Below are 27,863 nucleotides of genomic sequence, written 5' to 3'. Positions count from 1 at the left end.
GCAGTAGGTGTTTAACCAACGAAGTATCTTTACCCTGTAAAAAACAATCATTAATTGCTATGTTAAGCCAGAAGGACAAATAAAGGCAGAGGTGAGCGTTCTAACATTTTATTGGACATAAGTAGAGTATTGCATATAATTTCGTCGAGATTGTCAGGCAATGAATTTGAGATTCACGTTAGACCAATGAGATTCGAATTAAACGTAGATTAGACACGAGGGAAAAAATGACAAAATAGAAGAATAATCAGTGGAAGGATGACTGACTTTTTTGACTAGTTCTTGGAACTGGAACCGACTAGAGAGAATTTCTTAAGATTTCAATCATCAAATAAATTACTTGACTGGTTGAGTACTTGTCAGTAGATTTTGACCTGATGATTCATTTAAAGGATGATAACTTCAAAAGAAAAGTCTTATTCACGTTAGGGATGGACTTGAGAACTCACATTCATGGATGGCACTGGGTCAACTTGCAATGAAGGCATTTGCAAAGGTTAAGGCACGGGAATATAAACTACAAAAGGGAGATGAAGAGACTCTTCTGTCATACGGCAAAAATTAATATACAAAGAAATGATGTCACCGATGTCAAGTGTGTATTATAAGAATAAAAAAAAAATACCTGACATATGGATACGTTATTAGATATCTCAAATGAAAGTCTGTGGTTATCTTACAGCTGCAGAGATGATGAAGAAGAGTGGAACAGACCCCACATTCTCCACTGAGTTTAATTTTTGATTTGCCTTGGAAACTGTCATTTGAGTGAGACGCTTCTAGACCGCCATTCTCCTTCTGAATACTTTTCGAAGTCGTTTAATACTCCTCTCCTCCTTCCTCGTCTTCCGCCTCGGTAGAGTCAACACCGACCTCCTCGTAGTCCTTTTCCAGGGCTGCCAAATCCTCGCGGGCCTCTGAGAATTCTCCCTCCTCCATACCCTCTCCGACGTACCAGTGCACGAAGGCTCGCTTGGCGTACATCAAGTCGAATTTGTGGTCGAGCCTGGCCCAGGCCTCGGCAATGGCTGTGGTGTTGGACAACATGCACACGGCCCTGGACACCTTGGCCAAGTCTGCTCCTGGAACTACGGTAGGAGGCTGGTAGTTAATGCCCACCTGTAAATAAAGAGGATAAAAGCCTGATTTAGTTCTGAGACCGAGGGAATATTGAAGTACTAAAACTGGTGCAATACTTTTAAGAAGGTAAAGAAGTCTAAGTAGACATCAATACTAATCCCATCTCCCTCCCCTCCAAGAAAAAAAAATCCTATACAAATATTCATAACCTGACTATGGAAGTTAGGTGTACTCTTGAAATAGAAATACACCGAAAACAAATGCTCAAGCGAGACAACGTTCGTAATCCTGACAACATTTACATCTGCTCAAGTAGAAAGTGATCAGTAAGCAGGAAAATCTAACTGGTACAAGAAACAAGGTTATATAATTTACAACTGTTTGTTTGCGTGCTTGTCTCTTAGTCTTTGCAAACAGAATTATGCAAACTACTAGGCTTACAACGTGTAACTCGAATGCGGGACTGATAGGAATGCAACTTTGGTTGACGGGACATTTTAGAAGGGAACTGTTCAACCTTGTTTCAAGTGTTCCGAGCTTGCTTAAGAGGCTACAACTTATGCATCCTTTTGGGAAAGACAGGAACAGAACTTTGGAAGAGAAGGAACCTTATCGAGGATGGATTATCAAGTCTTGGCAGAGGTTTGAGGTCTCTGAACTGTTTCACGCTTAAGAACTGATATTATGTGAGTCAATACCGTAGATTTGATTAGCCAAATTTTTAAGGGTGCAGTATATCTTTCCCCTGCAGAGAGAGACAAGTATAGGAAAAGGCGATTCAAATTTATACGCTCATGGAAGCTTGGAAATGGTGGAGGTAAGCTTTCTCTGAATACCATTTTTACTCGTTTCAAAATTTTTCAGGCAGAAGAAATCAAAATCCCATGCAACGTTGCCACAAATTTTGGTAAATAAATTCAGTACTTGCAACCTGCTGCCTTCCTTGTTTCGCATTTTCTGTCACTCTGGTGTGTTTGTTTGTGTCTCTTGCTTGTTTATTAGTTAGAAATCTTAGGCAGAATGTTTTCTGGATTTTTACAACACTATTACCAAAGGTGGGCATCGGAGATGACAAGTGATCAGATTTTATGAGAGCTACGAATACAATGCTTTTTTTGGGAGGGGGCGGGAGAGACAGTTTGGGGTGACGATGGATTACTGAGCTATAAAACAAAACAAAAAAAAAACGACCAACTTACCCCAGAGGAGCAAACTAGCGGCCTCCGGAGGCGCCCTTAAGAAAGAAAATATTATGCTCTAATACAAATATCCATATGAAGGCTACCCGTCAGTCACACACACACATACACACACTCTGGAGAGACGATGACAATACGCCTTTTTAAAGTTCTATACTGCCACCAGCAGGAAGGCACCTCATACAGTCATTATTCATAAGGACAAATATCAAGGCGACAGGACCGCCACTCCATCCGTTAAATTCAAAGGGGTGTGGCATTTCCAAAAATTATAACCTTTTCTTAGGAGCCCGCGACCTTCATCATCCAAAATGCTTTCAGGAAGACTTTTGAACGAGCAAGGAAATCACAAATTTAGTTCCCATTATTCTCGAACGTAAATCAACATTGAAAATCATCATTATAATACTAATATTGGAACACATTAATAAACAAGTGAAATATGCGCCGAAGATTCTTCAACACAATCGAGTTTTCTGTACGGTGTATAATGCTGTATGAAACTTGGCCACGGCCCATGAAACTTCAGCCACGGCCCGGTGATGGCCTGTGTTATTGGCACTTATAGAGGTGCCAGAGGCACGATCATGGCTAACTTTAACCTTAAATAAAATAAAAACTGAGGCAGAGGGCTGCAATTTGGTATGTTTGATGATTGGAGGGTGGATGATCAACATACCAATTTGCAGCCCTCTAGCCTCAGTAGTTTTTAAGTTCTGCGGTCGGACAGAAAAAGTGCGGATGGACAGACAAAGCCATCTCAATAGTTTTCTATGACAGAATTAAGCGAATTTGCAGATGAAATTTTGAAACTTCCCTTAAATGTTTCCAATTTCGTCCAACAGTTCATGATCATTCAATCATACGTACACAAATTTGCAACTTATTTCCGTAAGTGATTTCTTTAAATCACGTTCATAAGCCCATATAATGTGATCGAGTCCAGTCAACTTTTAAGAATAATTTTTCCTTAATCGTACATTCAGTTCCCAAGACATTTCACATCTTTAGCCAGCTTACTACTACAGCCAAGCCAAACTTAACGCTACAAATAACTTCAGCTTGCTATGAAACCCCAACTTAACTTTAGTGTTAAAATCAACCAAATCCTGAAGCTACATCCAGTTCAGTTGCAAAATGCAATCATGGATATACTCTGATTTTACTTCTGCAAGATGTTCTCTGCGGATCGAGAGACAAAAATCTCACAAATGATTCAGATTCAGCGCCAAAATGAACTGCAACTTCCTGACCAATCTTAACGTAATCCCAGGAAACAATTCCACAAGATGTTCTTTCCAAATCGAGCGAGAAGTCACAGACTTACCTTGAAACCTGTAGGGCACCAGTCCACGAACTGGATTGTCCTCTTTGTCTTGATGGAAGCGATAGCAGCGTTCACGTCCTTGGGCACGACGTCTCCTCTGTACAGCATGCAGCACGCCATGTACTTGCCGTGACGGGGATCGCATTTGACCATCTGCAATGGAGGGAAATGGTGAAAGTGATTGAGGATGGAAGGAATTCATTTCTCAATAGATCCTTCCGTGTACCTTCACAGATGATATAGTTTTTATAATACTGATGAATTATTATTATTATTATTATTATTATTATTATTATTATTATTATTATTATTATTATTATTATTATTATTGGCTTCAGAAAAAAATACTGTCATCCATTTCCATATACAAAACTCGGTTTTAATTTCGTAAAAAATATAAACCAAATCAATGAAATAATAAACAACAGACTTCCTTATGTTTCACGAAAATAGTTTATTGCCAAAGCTGCTTGACTAGAGAATCAAGGTATTTTATCGTTGTTAACCTAACCAAGTTGTACAGAACAACGTTATGCACTTCTTAGTATATAAATAATTGACTGGATAAAATCACAGATAAACAAAACTGAACACAGAACACGAAATCTAACAAGGCTAAGCGAACGCCAAAGTACAGCACTGTTTACCTGATTTGCCGGTTCGAAGCAGGCGTTGGTAATCTCTGCTACAGAGAGCTGCTCGTGGTAAGCTTTTTCGGCGGAAATGACGGGGGCATAAGTGGCCAGGGGGAAATGAATTCGGGGGTATGGGACCAGGTTGGTCTGAAACTCTGTCAGGTCGACGTTCAGGGCACCGTCGAACCTGTAATGGAAGTTATTCTCAGTCAACGTTGTTTTTCTGTTTGTGTGTTTGTTTGTGTTTAAGAAGAATAACGTTATTCGAGAGAGATTCTTAGAAAGCAAAGGGATCCCCTGAAACTCGTTAGCCCGGTAAAATAAATAAGACATCAACATGTTCAATTCCGAAGGAACAGTATTGATAACTATAGTCTCTCCAGGCACTTGTGATGGAAGTTATCTTTGTCTGAAAGCTTCAAGTTAAAGGCACTTTGTCCAGGCTTAGATCTTGAACTAATAGCTACTTTGCCCTTTTATGACCTACACAAGTTTCAGAGACATTTGCCATCACTGGTTTATGCCCAATCTTATGCTTCTTCCTCTTCGTCTCTTAAATGGTAATGAATTGAACTGAATTGAATATAGAATTTAGGCCAAAGGCCAAGCTCTGGGACCTATGAGGTTATTCAGCGCTGAAATGGAAACTGAGAGTAAAAGGTTTGAAAGGTGTAACAGGAGGAAACCTCGCAGTTGCACTATTAATCAACTGATAGGAGAAGGTGAAACGTAAGATGGAAGAAAGAGAATATGAAAGGAGGTACAGTAAAATGAACGAACGGGGTTGCAGCTAGGGGCCGAAGGCACGCTGCAAAGAACCTTAGGTAATGACTACAGTGCACCGCCTGAGGTGCACTGATGGCACTCCCTCCTACGGGGACAGATGCAAATATAAGCAATTTTACGTAAATACTTCATTCAATGTCTTGTGAGGGTGAGTTACCAAGACAGTACCTGAGTGAGGCTGTGATGGAGGAGACGATCTGGCCAATAAGACGGTTGAGGTTGGTGTAAGTGGGTCGTTCAATGTCGAGGTTCCTCCGGCAGATGTCGTAAATAGCTTCGTTGTCTACCATGAAGGCGCAGTCGGAGTGCTCAAGAGTCGTATGGGTAGTGAGGATGGAGTTGTAGGGTTCGACTACGGCTGTGGAGACCTGCAGGAGGCGCAGAAGGAGTTAGATTAAGTTAGAAGGGAGAGGGTATCAGATATCCTTTCTGTATGACAGGTACGATACAAGAATTCCTTTATAAACGCTGTTTCGGATGCTGGTTTGACCCTGCGTCGCAGACGGATTTCATAGCTAATTTTCCCTTTTTCACATATTCCCAGTTTTTGTTTAATTATGGGAGGTCATATCGTTTAATTAGCAATTACGGAAATGAAAACTTCGTGTCTAAAAGCTCCTGAAGGTCACATTAAATTCAAGCATACCCATTTTAATTTATTGTAGATTTCTGTCTCTCATTAACAGATAAAAATTACCTGAAAAGACTCATTTTCTTAATTTCTTTTAATACTCAAAAATTATTACCTACAATAAAAGGTTCAGTAAGGATAGTACTAAGTTGTAATTTTGGTGATTCTGTTAAAAATCTCTGATTTTGCGCTTCTTTTAAGTTGATTAAACAATTATTAACCCTTCAAATTCAGGATCCCTTCCTTTGCAATGTATGTGTCTTGAACTGCAAATTTTTATTTACTTTGCTCTTGCAGTTCCCCTTATGCCTAAAAGCTCTTCTTTTAAAAATCTAAAGCTGTCTGAAAATACTGAAAAACGTCAAGGCTGTATATAACATTCAGATAATTAATTTTTCGTCCTTGATTAATGCTTGCACACCTGTCCACACACATTTCTCTCACCTGTGGCGCTGGGTAGATGGAGAACTCCAGCTTACTCTTCTTCCCGTAATCGACTGAGAGCCTCTCCATCAAGAGAGAGGTGAAGCCGGACCCAGTACCTCCCCCGAAGGAGTGGAAGATGAGGAATCCCTGAAGACCCGTGCATTGGTCAGCCAGCTTCCTGATGCGATCAAGGACCAAGTCGACGATTTCCTTTCCGATGGTGTAGTGGCCTCGGGCGTAGTTGTTTGCTGCGTCTTCCTTCCCAGTGATCAGCTGTTCCGGGTGGAACAGTTGGCGGTATGTGCCGGTGCGGACCTCATCTGTAAGTATGGAAGTCCTTAACCTCAAATTCATAATCAGTGAGAATTATATGTCAATTGTTATAAAACCTAAACATAGCTTATAACTACTGGCGAGTGGAAAAGGCAATCAACTGATTATTGCATCAAGCTGATCAGAGGCGTTAGAAACGGTATGGTAAGCAGGATTATGGCATCTCTCTCTCTCCTCTCTCTCTCTCAGAATTTCAGGTAAAGCGTTTTCGGTCATTTTGATTAAACTTTCCTGTTTCGGTGACTCGTAATATATATTCCTCGAAATACATCAACCACACCTTGAGAAAATCTGCAATTAATTCAGAATGTCTTAATATAGAGCATTTCGTTTGCGGGGCAATAAACCTAACCTTGCTGATACCAGTCCAACGGTTATTTACGCAGAACCTGAGCTGTATCATTTTCTACCTGAGCAGAACTAACCGGTATTTACTTGTGTTGTTAACGTTCTGGCCAATGACAAACCTCATTATTACTAAAGCGGATGCGATATACATAACTCTCCGTTATATGAATATCACTCAAGTTGAGGTAATATTGGTCAGGAGGCGTTTCTTTATTTTCACCAAGAATGTCCCACAAGACGAGAAGGTATAAATCGAAAAGGCGTAACACGAGACAGACGCCTCTACGGTCGTATCTAATAAACTCATGCGTCTAGAATATTGCTTTGCATGTGATTTATCTAAGAAATCAGTACCGCCTTCTCGTTTCACAGGATGAAATGTACCGGAATTGTTAAGAGCATCTAAATTAATTTTGCTGAGGTACATGGTGGGGCGGGAGCGACTTTCAGTGGCGTCATTTCAGATTTTTCTTTGGGGCAAAAGTTTAGAACTTATGGTATGGGTGGGGTAGCGAGTGAAGCGAGCCCTTTCAGCTGGAGGTAGGGGGCGCTGTAAGCCTCCCCGAGAAATTTTTGGAAATTTGTGCACATTTTGGAGCACTTTGAGCCCACGTAAGAGCTGTATTTAGTTAATAATGCAGCAAACAAGGTGTGCCACACCCAACCACGTATTATTATTATTATTATTATTATTATTATTATTATTATTATTATTATTATTATTATTATTATTTTTAAAGGCTAGGAGGCAAACCAAGTTTTTTTTGGGGGGGCCCCTGGTGTTTTTCTGTTATAGATTAAGCTGACCTTTTGTGGCACAAGATTTTGCTCACCTAGAGCATCCCATAATACAGTATGAATATCTCTCTCTCTCTCTCTCTCTCTCTCTCTCTCTCTCTCTCTCTCTCTCTCATATACATATCACAGAGTTCGACATTTTGCGTTGGGACATTTTAATATGCATAAAATGTAGTAATTCACTAAAAAGATGATCTGTCTAAGCCTTCAATGCAAAGCTTTGGAATTGTCTTTAGGAGTCCATTTGCCCCAACTCTTACACTCTATTGTTTTCCCCTTTTTTATTTTTTCTTTCTTCGGGTCTAGGTTAGTAGCTCCTAAACTGAAAAAAGAATGAAAATCATCATTTTTAAAAATATGGAAACTTTTTGTTTACATGCGAAGAGAGAGAGAGAGAGAGAGAGGTAAGGGGCGGGGGTTACTGAACACTTGTCCAATAGATTTTTATTATCATTAGTCGTGAAAAGATGAGAGGCATGAAAAGATGTCCTCCCTAAAAGTCCAACTGCGGCAGACGCAGCGCTTTACAGCCCATCATTGTGAACTAAAGATAACGAACGAGAGTTCCCCGAATAACAACAAAAGCCCATCTCTCGTCGCCCTCCATCTATCCCAGAACTCATATGACGTCATCGCAAAGCGTACGTCCCTCCCTCCTATTCCCCCGCTCCCTGAGCTCAGCCGAGAACGGGTGATTCAATACCGTCAGCCTCTGACTCATCACGAGGAGGTCTCAAGGGTGACTCACCCACGACTGTCGGTTCCAAATCGACGAAGACAGCCCGAGGGACGTGTTTGCCGGCGCCAGTCTCGCTGAAGAAGGTGTTGAAGGAGTCGTCGCCACCGCCGATCGTCTTGTCGGAGGGCATGGTGCCGTCGGGCTGGATGCCATGTTCCAGGCAGTACAGCTCCCAGCAGGCATTGCCGATCTGGACGCCGGCCTGGCCTATGTGGACACTGATGCACTCACGCTGGAAGGGACAGAGAGAGAGGATAGGTTATCATTAATGATATAGTTAATCATAATGTCAAGCTCTTTTAATATCTACTTAGTAAAAATACTTTCAGGAAGGAAAGACAGCGTTAATGATATAGCTGATTAAATTTTCAGGCTTCTCACAATATTTGGTAAAAATACATATAAAAGGATGCGATGTATATTTGTTTTGATATGGTTGCGTGGGGAAAGGGGAGGGGGAGGGGAAGGGGAGGGTGTTAATGAACTATCGCAAGAAGCTTAGTGTTACATAGGTGTGCATATGGGTCATAATTATCGATCCTCTTAACTGGAGTGGAAGCGAAACAACGAGGAATTAGTGTTAACCAATCAGTCAGATGAACATAAAAAAAAAAATCAGGTCGACAAAGCTCATTTCTTTATTCGAATTCAAGGACGACAAATAGAGAAAATGAAGATGATATTTTCATGAAACCATTCCATAATAATCTAATTAAGAGAAAAAAGTTTATTCACAAGAATTTCATTTTAGTCAAAGTTAAAATCCTAGGGTCCTTTAAAATTTTCTAAGAAAATGTAGAAATCCTAGGGTCCTTTAAGATTTTCTAAGAAAATGTATAGTATTTAAGGCTAAGACAAAATTCATAATAAATTTCCAACAGTGGACACTGTATCAACTAGGAAGAAAAATTGTTAGCGGAAGACTACAACAGCATTGTGAACGGCAAAAAGAGAGGAAAAAAATTAGTTATTTACATCACTCTTTTTTGGCACGATTTTTCAATTAAATTTTTGTTGCATGTGGCTCCGGCAGCCTTCGTATAACTCAAGATAATCATTGCAAACCAGACATTGCGTGATAGCATGACAAGGCAACATTGGCGATCTGATAAAAAAAAAATAAAAACTATCTGTCATAGCCTAGACTGAAGAATGACTGGTTTATTTCATAATCAAAGAAACCAAACTGTTAAAAAAAAAAAATTAATGCGATATTCGATACCCAAAGCAGAGTTGTCTAAAGCTTAACTTTCAGAATTCCAGACACGAAAAGCTAAACAGCCTTTTTTTTTTTTTTTTTTTTAAAGAAAATTTTGTTTTTCTTGAACGCAGACACGTATCCGCAAGGATAACCAAAACACGTGCATATTGTGTTTATTTATATGAACGTTATAGATTTAAAAAGGAAAAAAAACTTGCCCTCAGAACAAACAAACAAACCCAAGCCGGGTATGCGGCAATCATAATAACTCTGATGACCCGCCACTGCGGAACGCGTCCCCGTATCCATGGCAACGCCCGATGTAAACAAACCCACGATGGTATCTCTTGTTCAAAACCTTTATCGTGGAATAAGACGCATCGACTGAACTATTCTAACGAACGACAAATCCCCGACAAGACGCGTCACAGGGCAAATGAATCTTTTTTCACTATATCGAGCCCTGCTGGTCAAATTTCCACCCGTGCGAGACAATAATGAGGGAGATAGACAGCACGCGTGCGCGCACCTCAACCAGCTGTTCGCTTACAAAAGCAAACCGACGGCCGACGACATGGGCGGTCGCTAGGCTAATGGGGGCTTGAAAACAGCCTTTACGTGCGGTAGGTTTAACAGCGCTCGCGTCGTCTCCCTTTCTTCCGCTTTTCCAAACACATTGTGCATCAGACTTCATGACTCATGTGGGATCTTTTCCGCTCTCACTTTCCCCGACACCTTTTCCCACAATCCCCCCTTCAACCGACCCGCACCCTTCTTTCCCGTCTCACTGCTCTTCCGCTTCCCTTTATTGAGTCCCCTCTGGCCTCTGCTTCCCTCTTGTGACCCTTCTAATTTTTTCTTGAATCCCCATCCGTTTCATTGTAATGCTGGGTGACATAATCGAACAAGGCTTCAAGACCTTAAAATATTTCACTAGTCTCATGATCTCTCAGATTATTGAGATAATCCCCACGTAATAATGGCTATGAAATTAAATTACTGGAATGGAACGCTCCCTTAATGATCCCAGTACTAAGCCAGGCGGCTTGACATCACACAACTGTCATTTCAACGAAATTGTCCCTGACAGTTATGACGTAAAAATAACGAATAAATTACAAGCCCTGACCATTACTGAATTTATGACGCCATAAAAATCATTGCTTAGAAAAACGGTAAAATAACCCGAACACGGAAGGGAAATGTCGTGAAACTTATATCTGTGATTCCTCAGTCAGCAGATAAAACTGGACAGGGCAACAAAACGTGACACGAAATCGAACCTGGGTCACGCGAATACGTTGGCCGTCCGTCTCAGGTCGTTTGAACATGCAAACATCACTTTGCAACTCGTGACAGGAATACTTTGGATTCTTAAGACTGACGTTTATTGCCTGAGGCCGTTCCTTTCAGCTATGTTAACAACTTCCGAGAAGATATTTTCTTGGAGGACAGAGGAAAGGAATCTTAATGATTTATTTTTGAGAAAAATGAAATTACATTCTAATGGACGCAAAGAAACTGAAATCCTCGCTTCTCTGGGTGATTCTGAATGGATACAGTTTACAGTAACTGGATGGAGGGAGAACATTATTTACCTGTGTTCAAAGTTTTGATCGGGGAGATCGCTGAACTCAAGTTAATCTTTGCTGATGTAGTTGTTGTTGTTTTGACTGAGCTGGTGTTATGTCAGCACGGGCTCTTGCTTGTGGAGCAGCCCGTATCATTCAATGATTTGAAGCGAAAAAATGGTCATGATCAAAATGGGTAAAAATAATGATTTGTAGAGCGAAATTGCTGTTGTAAATAAGGGTGGACTTAAGAACAGGACTTGAACTCTACTGATTCCGAAACTAACAAGACTCCCATTACAAGACTCATTCCCTGATCGAATCGACTCCACCGTTTACATGAGACCCCTTTCACGTAAAGCCAGTCAGACCACTTCTGTACTCTCATTCATGGCCAGTTTGACTGGAAGTGGATCCATGATCTACCACGTCACGTGGAACTGCAGTTCTGCTCTGCCTGTAAGAACTATGTATTACAGCACTGCAGTCCAAAATACTTTCAAACTTTCCTCGTTAACATGATTATTTTGTAAAATAACAGTTTGTGTGCAGTTTCCCATTAGGTAACAGTATATGTCTGTTCTCATTAACTCTTCAATTTTACATAGATAGGAGAGATATGGGTAGAGTTGAATAGGCTAAGTCAATGTTACATATGCGATCACATCCACATTCAAGTATGAAATAAAATGCTCTTTAAATCAAGGTAACCAGAAAATGATAGTAAATCAATAAAAACGGGTCTAGCAGGCTTCCAAAAGTATTCTGCAATATATCTCGTAGAAAATACATTTTCATGACGGAATTAATAGCTTTATAAAATAAAACACTGAATAATATCTGCCCAGAAAACATTGGTTCCAAAAATGAGAGTCTAAAATTCTTTTTTCTTGTCTTCATTTTTTGTTAGAAAGGTTTACGAAGCGTCGCCTTAAAGTCTGGAGCTCTGCATCACGTACGTTGAAAATCAATCCCACGATTGATTTTACACTAGTGACTTGTCCAACTACCTTTCTCTAGCACAATCTCAAGCCTCTTTTGGGGATTATGTATACCATTTTCTCTAAATCTACTGCAGTTAATTTCACAATGAGATATGTTAAATATGATCCTAGATATGTTCTGCTCTCCAGTTTATTTAAATTACTTTACTTAATGTTCTCCCCTTTTCTGCTATACTTCATTGTCTGGGGATTTTTAATTTTTCTTATAAACCGTGGGCTGAAGGCTGCTCATTACCTCAAATATAAAAATGTTTAAAAATGCAGTCTTCGTGACTTGCCACATCCATTCGGGCACGACACACTCGTAAATTTAAGGAATTCTCGTGTCTGAATCTCTTCGACTGCTTTAGCAGGCAAGTTATGCAGTGAATAATCTTCCGAACAAAGAAAATTTTGTTCTTACACAACTTCTGTCCATTAAGAATTGTGATGGGTTTCTGTCAAGGAAGGATTACAGAGGGAGTTATAACCTATATTCTTTTGGGGGTTGGAGTTGGGGTTGCGTGGGGTTTTATGAGAATATTGTAATTTTCCAGATGCAGTTATATGTTCTGACTTTGCACCCCATTGATCGTGTCATAATCTATAACATTAAACAAAAGCTGAACCGTGATGTATGAAACTAATGTTTATGAACTTGTGAGATAATTTAATGCGCTTTGTAGAATGGCCTGTTTAACGAACACAGTTCACAACAGGAAAATATAACATTCCTGACCCTTCGTGGAGAAAGAAAAATTGTGGAAAAACGCCGCAATTGTGGTTTAATGTAAAAGCAATAATTCCTGTTTAATGGAACACTTTATTGTCGGGTGTTTAAAAATGTTTAAATGGACGATTAAATCTACCAAACGCAGAGAACACGTGATTTAAACCCTCAGGAAAATCTCCCTCAGGTAAAAAAAAAAAAAGAGCTGATTATGTCAGCATACTAAACATAATCACAACGTAAACGAAAGTAATCTGCTCTCAGCGGGAAATCTTAATATGAGCTTTTCTGATCGACCGTAAGCGTCGTACGTGTTCTTTTATGTATGTATGGATGTATATACGTATATCTGGCGTACATTCCGATTTTAGTTTTCTGAAAACAAAACTATTGTGCTGGCTTTGTCTGTCCGTCCGCACTTTATTCTGTCCGCGCTTTTCTTTCCGCTCTCAGATCTTAAAAACTACTGAGGCTAGAGGGCTGCAAATTGGTATGTTGATCATCCACCCTCCAATCATCAAACATGACAAATTACAGCCCTCTAGCATCAGTAATTTTGATTTTATTTAAGGTTAAATTTAGCCATAATCGTGCTTCTGGCAACGATATAGGATAGGCCACCACCGGCCCGTTGTTCAAGTTTCATGGGCCGCAGCTCATACAGCATTATACTGAGACCACCGAAAGATAGATGGTGCTATTATAGTATGATATCTACCATCCATTTTCTACATTTAACCCCTCAGGGGCTGGTACTAAACACGGCAAAACAGTGTAGGTGAGTCACTGTTTCACTGCGTTTAGCACTAGCCCCTGTGGATCAAATGGTTTTGTATATAGTCTGAGGAAGTAATTGTCATAGGCTTTAATTGGGTTGTTTGGTGGATAGAATCCTTGTTTTTGGTAGGTCGCGAATAGCTCGCTAGATATCATACTATAGTAGCACCAGATAAATCTATTTTCGGTGGCCTTGATTGTACGTTGTAGAGGCTCTACAGAAAACTCGACTGCGCCGATGAGATTGGGCGCATTTTCTACTTTAAGTACACCCAAAATTGGCACATTTTAGGTAAAAAGGAATTTAAGCTTGTCTTAATGGGACGACGTCTCCTTCCAAGGGGAGCATTAAGAAAGTGAAAACAGTCTCAGGTCCCTTACAAATCTTACCTAAAATGGCTGGATCTGACTTGAGAAAATTTGCGTCTAAGTCTCTCAGTGCAATAAAGAGATTCAAGCGTTCAACCATGGATCCCGATCAAATGCTTGTAAGTACAGCAAAGTGGCTACAGACATTACAGTGGCTCAGAAGCCTCCTGTCAGCTGGTGCATGTTCTTTTCTTGCATAGACTGAGGTCTAATACAGGATTTTCTTGTTCATCTAAAAGCTTCTGCACATTAAATTTAAGTTGCCTGTGAATATTTCTAGTGCTTATATATATATATATATATATATATATATATATATATATATATATATATATATATATATATATATATGTATATGTACATGCTATGTATACATACGTGTACATGCTGTATATACATATACCTATATATATATATATATATATATATATATATATATATATATATATATATGCATATATATACACAAATATTATACTTATAAATAAATGTATACATATATATATATATATATATATATATATATATATATATATATGTGTGTATATGTATATATATGTGTATATGTATATATATGCATACTGTATATATACATGTATATACAGTATATACTGTATACATATATATATGTATATATATACACGAATATACTTATATATATGTATGAATTTACTTATCTAAGTAACACTACACTATTCAAAAGATGGCAAAAATATTTGTTTGATTAGCTCGATTATATACCTACTAAAAGTAAATATTTTCCACTCGTCACTTTCCTTTTCTTCCATTTTTCTTCTTCGTCGCTTCACACCCTGATCCGATTTCCCGAATCTGAAAATTTAAGGAAAACTCGACACCAAAATCGACGCGGCCTCGTGCACTCATTTCTAAATCGAAGTTAGAATATTCTGAAAGGCTCAGTTCTTAATTCCTAGACTCTCTTCTCATGGCAGCGGAGTTTACCCAGTAGGTCATGGTTCAGTTCCTCTACGACAGGTTAGGCCACAGCACCTCTACGAGAGATTAAGAAGCACTGAGGCATGTCTAAGCTACGCAGCAACGCTGCTGGCACACACGGCGTCTCCTTATTACCTTTGATTTGTACTGGTTGATTAGTATTTTGCTTTGGGTTCCTGGTCAGTGGTTTATATTCTTTTCGTGCTGACTAGTGGATATATATTATATATATATATATATATATATATATATATATATATATATATATATATATATATATATATATATATGTGTGTGTATGTATTTTATATATATATATATATATATATATATATATATATATATATATATATATATATATATTTATAGACAGTACATACATGCATTCACATGTACAGTATATATATATTTATATATATATATATATATATATATATATATATATATATATATATATATATATATGTATGTGTGTGTGTGTGTGTGTGTACAAATACATTTGTATACAAATTCCTTTTCAAGGCAAATTTCATAGAGGCAAGTTTTTGATCAAGAACTTAAGTCATATACATCTGGTTTCTTAAATTTCCTCTGAACAGGTTATACGGGAGGAAACTGTCTTAATATGTAAAAAGTAGGGAGCAGAATAATGCATATATATCTATATATATATCTATATACCTAACCAAGAATGAAGCAAATATTCTACTGCTCGTGACTTTCATACATCAGTAAAAACAATTTTAATTGGAAAATATTACCCATTATTAAAGCCAAATCATTCCAGGTTAGGTTTTAATTACAACGATCTGAGTCATCTTATAATTGGCAGAAGAGACAATTTGCAATCTCATGATTGTCTCTAATTGGACAATTGGGCTGAACTCAAGACTGCGAGATGTAATAGAGCAATTAGAGATGTTGACTGTAAAGATGCAGATGGCTGGACTAGTTAATAACATTAATCAATGCAAAATCAGCGTTAGTAGCTATATTATTATTTATATCACCAACAGCAGGACCTGTTCTTAGATGATGGTGACGCATTTCTTGAGGTACCAGTAATAAGATGTGTAACGTATATTAGCTCCCAGTTGAAGAGAGAGAGAGAGAGAGAGAGAGAGAGAGAGAGAGAGAGAGAGAGAGAGAGAGAGGGCGGAGGTGGGAGGCCTTAAAAAGCTCATGAAGTAAGAAAAAAATAAAGACGGGGAAACTGACTTCCAAAAAAAAAAAAGAAAGACACCGGAAATTGCGTGACAATGAAAGACACATCCACGCCGCCTCAGCAGTTCGACACCCCTTAATCATAGGTTCCCTTGTCTTACCCCCCCCTAATCATTACCGCGACTTTTCCCTCGATTTCCCCCTTCAGACTTGATTCCCCTCACGCGCTCTCGTCTCCTGCTTTGCCTTGTAAGCTGTCTATCCTCCAAAACCGCCAATTCTTCCGCCATCTTTCCCCTCCCGGAGTCACGCACGCATGGAGGTCGCTTCCTTTCCTGTCACGTATGACTATCCTCTCCCCTCCAACCGGTCTAGTCATGGTCTGATTCATCTCTCTCTCTCTCTCTTAGTTATTCGATCCCGTCTCTTGGCGTCGCATCCGGGTGTGTTTCCTCTCCCCCCCCCCATTAAATGAATCGCATCGATTTTGCGCGCTTGTGCGTGTCTGTGCGTGCTTGCGTTGCAAGCGAGGCCGCGTTGCAAGGATGGAGATTTTGGAAATATTAGCCGAGATTTTCCTTGCTGATTTTAAAGCATAGAGTTTTTTCCTCAAGTACGGAATAACCGGTGATTGGTGTTCCTTTTGCAAACAAACCAAACTCATAGAAACAAACATATACACTCGAATTAGAAAAAATGCATACATACGCACATACACAAAAATCTGTTATTTTTTCTTACATAACTTTCGTGTTAATAATAACGCAATATTTTCCCTCTCCCCTAATTAACTGGTCGGTAATAAGACTTTGAAATAGTCCCTAGAAATCATACAATTACCTTAAATATCCTATAAGTTACGTTTATCGTATTAATGCCGTGCGTCGGCCACGATAATGAAAGACGTCTGGGCCTAATTGGTTCCTTTAATGTTGAGGTAATATTTCATGTTTATTTTGCAAAAAAAGGGGAATAAAATTTAAACACGCCGCTGGCCGTTGTTACTCTGAGGGGAACGCAGGGTCCGACATCAAGTTGCATAATCCCCTCGAGAGAAAGAGGTCAAGGTACTTCCATAATGAAAAAATTTTGGTCTTTTTAACAAACAAACGAAAATTGTATTGAAATAGTGGTTTTCGAGGCACTTACAAAATTTGGGATTTGGGGTCGCTTCCTAATGCTTTTTAACGGATGCGTGATAAACTTTCGATGGGCTAAAGGGAATGTTTAATACACAACCGATTAACGTTTAATTTCGAAAGCAGGTCAGCTTATAAGGAAGTTTAGTTCCGAGAAGTCTGCCAGCTGTGTCTGCACGTGTCTATAAACTGAGCTTTATTTCATTCAAGGCAGATATTTTTATGTTAATCTCTTTCAGAATATACTGATCGGTAATTTTTTTCTCTTTGCTAATACAACAAGATTTTCGAAAAAGAAAAGAATGAGACTGCTTTCAGCGTTACTTTTGGAAAGAATTTTGGAAAGAAGTTATAACCTTTGCTTTTTCAGCTCATTCTCTTGAACGCTAAACCTTTTTTTTTTTTATTTATCTTCGTCATTAAGAAAAGCCACATGTCAGGTCACAATGAAGTGCTCTTGTTTAAAATAATCATGAGCACATAATCATAATTATGTCAACCCGAACAAGGCTTTTAAATCCTTCAAAATTCCAAAGTACTCATGCATTTATTTCAAAGGAACGTAGTTTTGTGTAATTACCATAGGCAGATAAGGACAAATTAAGAAATGACTATACAAAAACCACCCTGCTGAATATCCTCAGCAAGTACTATCAGTCATACTTAGATGACGTGAGAAAGCGTGTCCTCAGTGCGGTAATGCTGACGGAGGCATTGCGTGACTTGAAGCGGCCAATGCTTCATATCCCGTCAGAGGAGAGATTAACGGGATATTTGCTGAGGCTCGTATTTCGCATTGGTTGTGTGGCTATTTATCAAACGAGCGTCTTACTATAAAAAAAAACATATTATGCATGAGGAACTTATTAAATTATGAATACGTCACGACTGCTCGATTCTGTAATTACAGCAAAATGAGAAGATAATGAGGAGATCCTTTTCTAGCGCCTACAACCACAAATGACTCACTCTTCATTGCCAAATAAACAAAAAAGATAAACAAAAAAGAATGTGTAAAACAGATTCGCCCGGATTGTCCCGAGAGAGAGAGAGAGAGAGAGAGAGAGAGAGAGAGAGAGAGAGAGAGAGAGAGAGAGAGAATTGAATAATACCTTTACCAGGAGAGACAGGGGCAAGGCTATGCTACTTGTATTACAAGAGGCACCCAGAGGCTAGAGGAGCACCACAAAGAACCATTGTTATGACGGCTCCTTGTGCGTGTATGTGCGTGTGTACGTGCGTGTGTACGTGCGCCTGGACACCTGCAGGCATCGAGACAGTCAGACAAAGAGCCAGGGTCACATCAGTTCTGAAGAGAAATCCCTCATTCAGTCATCTACGTCGAGATTTCAAAATTGAACTTCAGAGCTTTAATCCAATTTGAAATGTTCTCTTGCACTGACAAGGGAGGGGCGGTAGAGTTTTTGTCAGAAACAAGGTCACAAGACGAGTTTAGGGGACCTGCGCTTCTTATAATTCGCACATGGTTTCTAAATACGAGAAATTTAATCACTGAAACCCGTCCTTGAAGCATTCAGCAGAAATCTCATTATCTCTTAAGAGTTGTCAGACCCAGCTGCATCACCGTATTATGTTTCCTCGTTCCTTGGCTAGCAACAAGAGCGGTTATAAATTCTTGGTACCATAAAGTAGAATACAATAACATTTTGTCTTCCTCCTCGTCATTGATCCTCGGTGCTGTATTGTGTTGTCACTGTAGATTAAGCTGATCTTATGTCAGCACGGGCTCTTGCTATTGGGACAGCCCGTAACCGGTGTTGTAAAACCTGTACATTACGTCAACCCCTCTGTCTTCGAATCTGCAATCCCAATAGAATAAGCTCTGGTTCATATTCTCCAACGTTAGTGTAATTTCTGTATATAGGTGACTGATCACAGCATTCAGAGATTGACAAGGGAGAAAGGCATGCAAAAGCTACACTGTTTGTAATAACAGCGATCACTGAACCTTTCTATTGCACTTAATCGCGTTAAGAAAGCAGGCTGAACCTTCTGTCAGTTGACTTTGCAATTCCTTCTGTGCCATATTCCGTAAGTCCGGTCTTCTTTCTTAACAAGGTTAAGTGCAATAAAAAGGTTAGGTAATTACTGTCATTAACAACTTTAAAGAAGCCCTTGCACACACCTACCTCCCATATCAGTCTCTGCAGGCCCGAGTTCGAGTCTCCGGCCGGCTGATGAAGAGTTAGAGGAATTTATTTCTGTTGATAGAAATTCAATTTCTCGCTGTAATGTGGTTCGGATTCCACAATAAGCCGTAGGTCCCGTTGCTAAGTAACCAACTGGTTCTTAGCCACGTAAAATAAGTCTAATCCTTCGGGCCAGCCCTAGGAGAGCTGTTGATCAGCTCAGTGGTCTGGTAAAACTAAGGTATACTTAACTTTATCAGTCTCTGCATGCGGTTGTCAATCATCTAGATACAGAAAATGCACTAGCGATGGAGAACATGACGCAAAGCGTGTTATACTGGGATTGTAAAATCCAGGAAAAAAGGTTGACGTAATTGACAGGTTTTACAAGAAAATTTACGGAGCAAGAGCCCTTGCTGACATAAGGCAATACTAATTTATTACAGCGGCAACAATGTCCTGCACCGAAGATCAGTGACGACGAGGAGAGGGAAAAGTTTCTGTATAATACTACTGATAATCAATGAATGGAGAACATAAAACTTTAAATGTACATTTGCGAAATGCTTGATATCTTTCATAACTGACTATCAGTGCTGTCATGAGATTTACTTTGAAAAATTAAATGAAAACACGTTTGGAAAATGTATTAAACTTGGGAGAGTATTCAACTTTCAACTGATAACGAAATTATCTGGAAGCAATATAATGGCCTGGAGTCGTTCATTTCATAAATCGCTCCATTTAAAACTGAGAGGACACCTATCTCTTGTTTTGAAACCATCAATACAGATTGAATCTGCGAAATGAATGCCCACCAACAAAGCTTATTGCAAACAATTTATTCATTACAATACAGCGGTAATGACGTAATCATTACTAAAAATCGTTGTTGCTACCCTGCGACAAACAGCACAAACAAGTACACAATGGCCACAGTGTTAGCGCGGGTGGGGAGGGGGTGGGGGTAGGCTTGGGACTTCACCACTCAGTGTCATTCGTTGGGTTAAGGATCGATACTCCATTGCATTAATTCATTCAATTTTTTTCTTTCCTCCCTTTTCATATGTTTTTTTTTTTTTTGTTAACTGATGGCTAAATGGCCCTGTGTCGATAAAAGAGCATCTACGTTCGTGGTGACAGCCTTTGTATTGGTTGAATACATGGGTTGGTCAGTTGATGAGAACTGCCACAAATAGAACTCGCCATAACAATAGCCGCAAATAGAACGCACCGTAAAGTTGCTTTCAGTCATCGTACTGTACATACATCATGTCGTCATTCATACGTACAGCCATGTACACGCCAGAAAGATACCCATTTTTTTGTGTCGCTGCTTCCGTGTGAATGGCGTACATACATTTTCTGACAATTTAAATGTCAACCTCATATGACAACATATGAATGCTAATACTCGAGAGAAACATCTGCTTATGAATGTCAACAGTATGGGAACAATGCCCTTTAGCATCACAATTTGCATAATGCCTCTTTACATCATAATTCTTATCTACGTCACGTCTTAACGAAAGCAATTTCCTGAATGGAGAATAAATTACGAGAGAACATAAAGAATTACGAAGTCAATACTGCTTTTGCCGTGTGAGAAGTATACATAGAACTCGTGGGCATGAAAGTTATAGCGTGGAAATTATTTATATTTATAGATGCGTGTATCAGAGTCGTTGTATCGAGAAATAAAAAAAAAAAAAAAATCTGATTACTATCATAACGATATGGTCCTCGGAAAGGGGAAAAAAATTCTCCTTTGTTTCCTCAAATGTCTGGCAACAAAAATTTGCGTTGCGATCTTATCATTATAAACTGCAAATGGATTCGTTGTCACAGTTTATTAAACACGCAAAAACTGCGTATATATATATATATATATATATATATATATATATATATATATATATATATATATATATATATATATATATATATATACATAAACATAATATATATACGTACATTAGAGAGAGAGATTGTATATGTGTATACAGAAAGTATAATAACGAAGAAATCCGTAAACAAGTAACTCCTTAAAAACGCCTCGTCATGCAACTCCATATTTCCGGATTCTTTTAAAGTTCTCCAGAAAAAGAGAGAGAAAAGAGGTATGGAAGGCATGATAACGAAGAAACCCATTATTTAATCACTCAAGCAATGACGTAACTCCCATTTGATGCAGAGAGAGAGAGAGAGAGAGAGAGAATGTTGATCCATATCCTTCCGTAACTTTCCTTCATATATTTTTAGTTCATGAACTTGTCTATTTAGTCGTCTATTGATTGATTTATACATTTTAGGCATAATGCCAAGCACTGGGACAACTAAGGTCATTCAGCGCTCAAAGGGAAACAGACTGTAAAAAGATTTTAAAGGTGTAACGGGAGGAAAACCTCGTAGTTGCAGTATGAATCAGTTACTAGGAGAGGGTGAAAAGTAAGATGGAAGAAAGAGAATATGAACGAAGGTACAATAAAAGGAATGAAATGAGTTACAGCTAGGGGCCGAAGGGACGCTACAAAGAACCCTAAGTAATGTATACATTGCACCTCAAGAGGTGCACTGACGGCACTGCCCCCCTACGGGGTTAGTCGACTATTGTCTCGAGCAAGATTCACTTGGATCGATAGACGGAACAAGTAATTCAAGTATTCAGAGGCTTACCAATAATCGATTCCATTTTATTCGTGACGCTGCCTTTGAGAATGGCAATAAAAATATTTAAAAATATCTGTCTATATAGATTCTACTTGTCAGTTTTTGTCAGATACGTATGTAATTCTAATAACCACAGTGCCCTCTTAACCTATCGAATTCCCCACACTTTTTGGATACGCTTGTCACTAAGGAGCCATAGAACCAAATGTAAGAATAAAGAGTAATCCTGATGTCCGTAGCAGGATTCGAACTTGCATCCAGAGCATCAGATCAAGGTCACGTTGCCGACCTGACCTCGTTCTGATGCTCTGGATGCAGGTTCGAATCTTGCTACGGACATCAGATTTACTTCATATTCTTGCATTTGGTTCTATGGCTTCTTGGTGACAAGCGTATCCAAAAAGTATGATGAATCCGAGAACTTAAGATGGCATTCTGGTTACTGTAATTACATATCCATATATGTGAAATATTTTCTGTTTTCTGTGAAATATTTTCTGTTAAAACAGAATTCCATCAAATATAAGGAGCCCATAAAAACGCCAAAATGTAGAAAATAAATACTACATTTCAGAGACTAAACTGTCTCTCTCTGCCTGAGGAGAGAGACAGTTTGGTCCCTGAAATATAGCATTTATTTTCTACATTTTGGCGTTTCTATGGGCTCCTTTTATTATATATATATATATATATATATATATATATATATATATATATATATATATATATATATACATATACATATATGTGTGTGTGTGTATGTGTGTGTGCGTGTGTGTGTGTACCAATAGAAGCAGGGACAGAATGAGTTATCTCATTTGTAATTCACATAAATAGGTACTGTATATAAATCATCAAGGGCATCGTTAGTGCATGAAGTTTGATTTAACAAAACAGTTATAAGTGGAATGCACCGAAAGATCACGTCATGTTTTTTTTTCAGAAGGAATAATTAATCATACCCTTCCTGCGCAACTAATTATTGACGTTATTAGTCGAGGTGTTTACTTATCTCTCCTCTTGCGTCGTATTCACACGTCAGTTATCATTCGTACATTCCTCGTGTAATCAGTTGTCATCAAAATCTTTTTCTATTGATGTGCTGTTGTACGAGCGTTCTCCTATAATGCCTTCAATTTAGGAATGTGTCGGAACCGCATTAATATTTATTGAGTCGGAAACAATAAGGAAAATTAAAAGTAGATCTTTTAAAACATGAAGATTTGGGTCCAGGGAAGGTTAACAGCAGTAGAGGAAAGTCAAACCTCGGTAACACCAGGGCGACGTAATCGATCAAACACAGAGGAATGAACGAGAGAGAGAGAGAGAGAGAGAGAGAGAGAGAGAGAGAGAGAGAGAGAGAGAGAGAAGTGTGTCATGAGTCACGTGGTTTAACAGAGAAATATGTATTACGTCATCCAGGGTGAGATCAGACAGGGGGGCGTGGGGGGGGGCGGGGTGGGAATAACTGATTTCACGACAAACTCCTTAAACACGTCGATAAGGAACAATGGACAGACTGAAGAGAAACACTTAAGCCACTTTAAAACCGTCATTAGCGAATACAAAAAGGACAGTCAGGTTTCCTTGGTATCGCTATCAGTATTCTTCATGTGTATATTTTTACCCTCTCAGAGAGAGAGAGAGAGAGAGAGAGAGAGAGAGAGAGAGAGAGAGAGAGAGAGAGAGAGAAACTTATTCTAGTACAAATGTTTCGTTTTCCGCGACTTCCAAAGGGACGACACCCCATTTTCAAGACATCCCAAGGAACACAAGAAATAAGAATACAGAAATGAATGTAGAAAAAACGTGCAAGTAAAAAACCAAAGATAAACCGATACCTCACAGGAGCTGTCAAACCTTTGACGCCATTAAGTACTCGAGATGAAGATCAAAATGCCACCGTTTGAGATCCTTTATACTCTGTGACAAAGAGATACAGTAGCCCTGTTGCCTACTTAGCATTAAACGCAATTCGTACGTGTCAGGACAATGCAAGGTGCAGCTCCGACGATATTAAAGGAGGGTAAATGCCACTCTAAACGCACATAAATATGTTATTAGGCTGTAATTCGAGAAGATTCGGAATTCTTTTAAAAGGCATTTGTAATCGGGAGCTTCTCTGAAAGCCTGAGAGCTCAACATCATGTAGGAAGGGGTCACGAGATGAGAAACCTCACTTATTATGGCCAGACTTTTGCAAGAATCCGAATCTGAAAACGTAAGTCAGACCAGAATTGTCAAATGAGGTTCCCTTTAGATTATAATTTTCATCAGTTTTGCGTTATATTTACAAGACATCAGAATTGATGAACTTTAACAATTGGTTTCCTCATTTCATTCATCCTTTGTATATGTGATTCAAAACTGGCTTCTATTAGAAACAATGTGTTACTCGTTAGCTCGGGGCTTTCTCTGAACCAGTCACATGATACGTCTCATGAAATGTTGGAGCAAATGTAAAATCATTCATGCGAACGAACTTATTGAAATCATTAGTTAAGAGTATTGAAATCATTAGTTAAGATTAAACCTTCTGTGAGGTTTAATCTTAATTTGATTATCATTCTCTAATGTGGAAAAGTGAGCCTACATCAAGTATGTTTACTCCTTTTAATGTTGCATTTATGTCTAAAACGAATCAAGATGTCCACGAAACAATGAAGTTTGAAAAATAATCTCAAATATAAGTTTATATTCATTTTAAAGTCTCAAATTTCAGTGGGATGTCGGAGTTTCATCAGATTTTACTTTTTGAACTAAAGACGTGTAGGAAAGTGTACTTTAGTCCCTCTGACTTGACTCTTTCCAATAATTTCAATCTACACAAGTCTTCCTGCACAGTTATAACACGAGATCCTTGTTTCCAAGGCAACTCAACACTGAGAATTCATAAGAGAGAGAAAGGTACTAAGATGAATAAAGCCGATTTATGTCAATGCGTCAATAAAAACGATACCAGAAACATCTAGTTCATGGCAACAAAAGCTAATAAAAGTTGACGGAAGATAGAAATCGGATATTGGGAAATAGAGGATAGCTATTCCCCCACTTTCATTACATGCATTGATGCCTACACACTTTCATACATAGGAGCAGTAACACTAGCAAAGACTGACAACTGACAAAATTGACGATGTAAACAGCTGTAAGACGAGAGTAACAGGCGAAAAACAACCTGGTAGTAAGAATTACAGTATTCTTGCACAAAAGTGAGGAGGAAGGAGAGAACATATCGATGAGAGATGGCGGAATATAGATCAAACCACTAGAAGAATGGCAAGAGACACAAAGCTGGAGGACGAAGCCATGGATATAAGAGACCAGTCAGATTTCCCTTGCACGGAGAGAGAGAGAGAGAGAGAGAGAGAGAGAGAGAGAGAGAGAGAGAGAGAGAGAGAGAATAATAACGTGCATGGCGATGCATGCGAGAAACATGAGAACGATGGAGGCGTTGGAGGAGGAGGAGGGGAAGAGAGAGAGAGAGAGAGAGAGAGAGAGAGAGAGAAAGAGTTAAGTTGGAGGATGAATTGCATGTTGCAAAGTAGAAGGAATAGGAGAAAGGATAGCAGGACAAACTCGATCAATATTTGGACCAGACAGTAGGCATGCCCGCCCAAGGTGACAGATGCCTGCTGCTTGCCTGACCGCCCCGGCTAGCCCAAAGCGATTGGTAAACATTCCATCGAATTTTCTCGGTTCAGTTTCGTCACCTTCGATTGACACGAGTTAAAATATGCGCACTTATGTCTTCTGAGGCGTCTATAAATCCTACACATATCTTAAATATCACGTTAGAGCCTTACTTCTACAGAACCAATATGATTTTTTTGAGGGCCAAGTAGTTTTTTTCAGAAAAATTCTAAAGTGATGAATTTATTGAAGAATATTTTGCATTTTTTATTAACTAATCAGAACTAAAGTCATACACTCCTTCAGTGGATGTTTACCTATTTATTCTTTGTGTCTGCAACTGCATTGGCAATTTCTTAAAAAAAGATATATCGTACCGCATTATCATAACAGGTGACCAAATCGATAGTCAATAAGAGTTACTGGTTCTGCAAACAAATCTTGCCACTATATTCAAAAATATCTATCACTCTGTCTGTATATACATATATGTGTGTGTATATACATAGTGTATATATATATATATATATATATATATACATACATATATATATATATATATATATATATATATATATATATATATATATATATATATATATATATATATATATATATACATACATATATATACATACATGTGTGTGTGTGTGTGTGTGTGGGTGTGCGCGCGCGTGGTGCATGCTCTACTTAGTAGAATGTTCTGGATATCCTGGCTGTAGGTAATAGCCTACCGGGTATACGTCAATAATGTCACCTTGTCCTCTTTACTAAACTCAGCACTGACACCTGATTTAGCAGACGGGGCCAGGTTTGTCAGGAATGAAGGTAAATTGTCACATTGAAAAGGAAATAATTAGTAAATGAATTACTTACGACGCAAGATTATTCTTCGGTTCTCCTCCGGAAATGACACATTGAGGTTTTGGCTTCTGAGATCACGCTTCCATGCCAAGATTTTTTTGTGAATTTGGCTTTTGGCCCTACCCGCACCTCTTGCATCGCTCAAAAAAGGCACAAAATGACTCGGTTACTCACCATTTTCGAGGATTTGAGCTTCACAGGGTGTATCGAGGGAACACAAGTGAGACTGCTAACCTTAACACTGCCTCCCTGCCCTTTTATGCGAGGTCTCCCGACGGTGGGCGTGGCTAAGCCCCCTTCCACCATTCACAGTGCGTTGCAGTCATTTCTCGACCAATGATTACCCGGTGGATTTTTTCGATTTCACCAATCGCATACCGTGCATGACCAGACGAGGCCAATCACACGATGCAGCCATGACTTCACCGTTATTGATCTAACCCGGTGTCATTTACTCTCGCGTGATAACGAACTTGCGAGAGATGTAATGCAGTTAATGTATTCTCCACAAGATATGAAGGAAATGTGCCTGGGGTTGGGCTTTTCCCTTATATTGGTACAGAATTGAAATGAGTTTCACGTATTCCAGACGTTGGGCATAAGTGATTTACCTGCCCATCCTCAGTGAAATATCTAAAATCTTGATAACTGTTCTCGTTAAAATAATTTGTGACAAAATACCTCTCGGTGACCGTTTCAATACCCAGGTAGAAAATAATTGTCAGGGTAATGGAAACACATACATATATATATATATATATATATATATATATATATATATATATATATATATATATATATATATATATATATATATGTGTGTGTGTGTGTGTGTGTGTGTGTATATATATCAATATATATATATATATATATATATATATATATATATATATATATATATATATATATATATATATCAATATATATATATATATATATATATATATATATATATATATATATATATATATATATATATATATATATATATATATAGACTGAGCACATACATATCTTCATGTAATGTCAGGAAAAAATATTTACTTGACATTCGAAAAATCTGAAGCATGTTTTATTTCTAATTGCAGCGTATTGATTTAATAAAAACAAAACTCCCGAAATTTAAAGACCAGAGTATAATACATTGTCTTAAACATAACTGATCCTGAACTGCGTATTTTGCGCAGCGTAACCACGTGTAAACCAACTCCTAACGACTCCACGTTGTTTCCCAGTGGCGCGCAGGTGTCCGACATGTGGCGTCCTTCGGTTGCCATGGTAACCGACGTGACACGCCTACGTCAGGGCAGCTGTCAAAATACTTGTTAGGTATACTTTTTTATCTTTTAAGTT

General features: G+C 38.6%; 1 protein-coding gene across 1 annotated transcript; it reads right to left on the bottom strand.

The window, feature by feature from the left end:
• Positions 1-92: 92 nt before the first annotated feature.
• LOC136829406 (tubulin alpha-1A chain) lies at positions 93-26,831 on the bottom strand. Its single transcript, XM_067087930.1, has 7 exons — positions 26,685-26,831; positions 8,312-8,534; positions 6,103-6,404; positions 5,196-5,395; positions 4,254-4,428; positions 3,607-3,759; positions 93-1,119 (listed from the first exon to the last, which is right to left on the bottom strand). The coding sequence occupies exons 1-7, from the start codon at positions 26,814-26,816 to the stop codon at positions 820-822; spliced, it is 1,485 nt and encodes a 494-aa protein (XP_066944031.1). The 5' UTR covers positions 26,817-26,831; the 3' UTR covers positions 93-819.
• Positions 26,832-27,863: the final 1,032 nt, after the last annotated feature.

Source organism: Macrobrachium rosenbergii, chromosome 44 (assembly GCF_040412425.1).
Source record: "Macrobrachium rosenbergii isolate ZJJX-2024 chromosome 44, ASM4041242v1, whole genome shotgun sequence".
NCBI classification, from domain to species: Eukaryota; Metazoa; Arthropoda; class Malacostraca; order Decapoda; family Palaemonidae; genus Macrobrachium; species Macrobrachium rosenbergii.
Note: the sequence above shows the minus strand (reverse complement) of the source record. Positions and strands in the feature narration are given on the sequence as shown.

What these genes read in the sequence shown, in the direction of transcription:
- LOC136829406 (XM_067087930.1), bottom strand. Translation starts at nt 26,816, where the DNA reads ATGGTGGAAGGGGGCTTAGCCACGCCCACCGTCGGGAGACCTCGCATA. An exon ending in CCATCTACCCAGCGCCACAG is followed by an intron (nt 5,396 to 6,102) that starts GTGAGAGAAATG and finishes CGCCTCCTGCAG; the next exon opens with GTCTCCACAGCCGTAGTCGA. An exon ending in TCCATCACAGCCTCACTCAG is followed by an intron (nt 4,429 to 5,195) that starts GTACTGTCTTGG and finishes CTTCCATTACAG; the next exon opens with GTTCGACGGTGCCCTGAACG.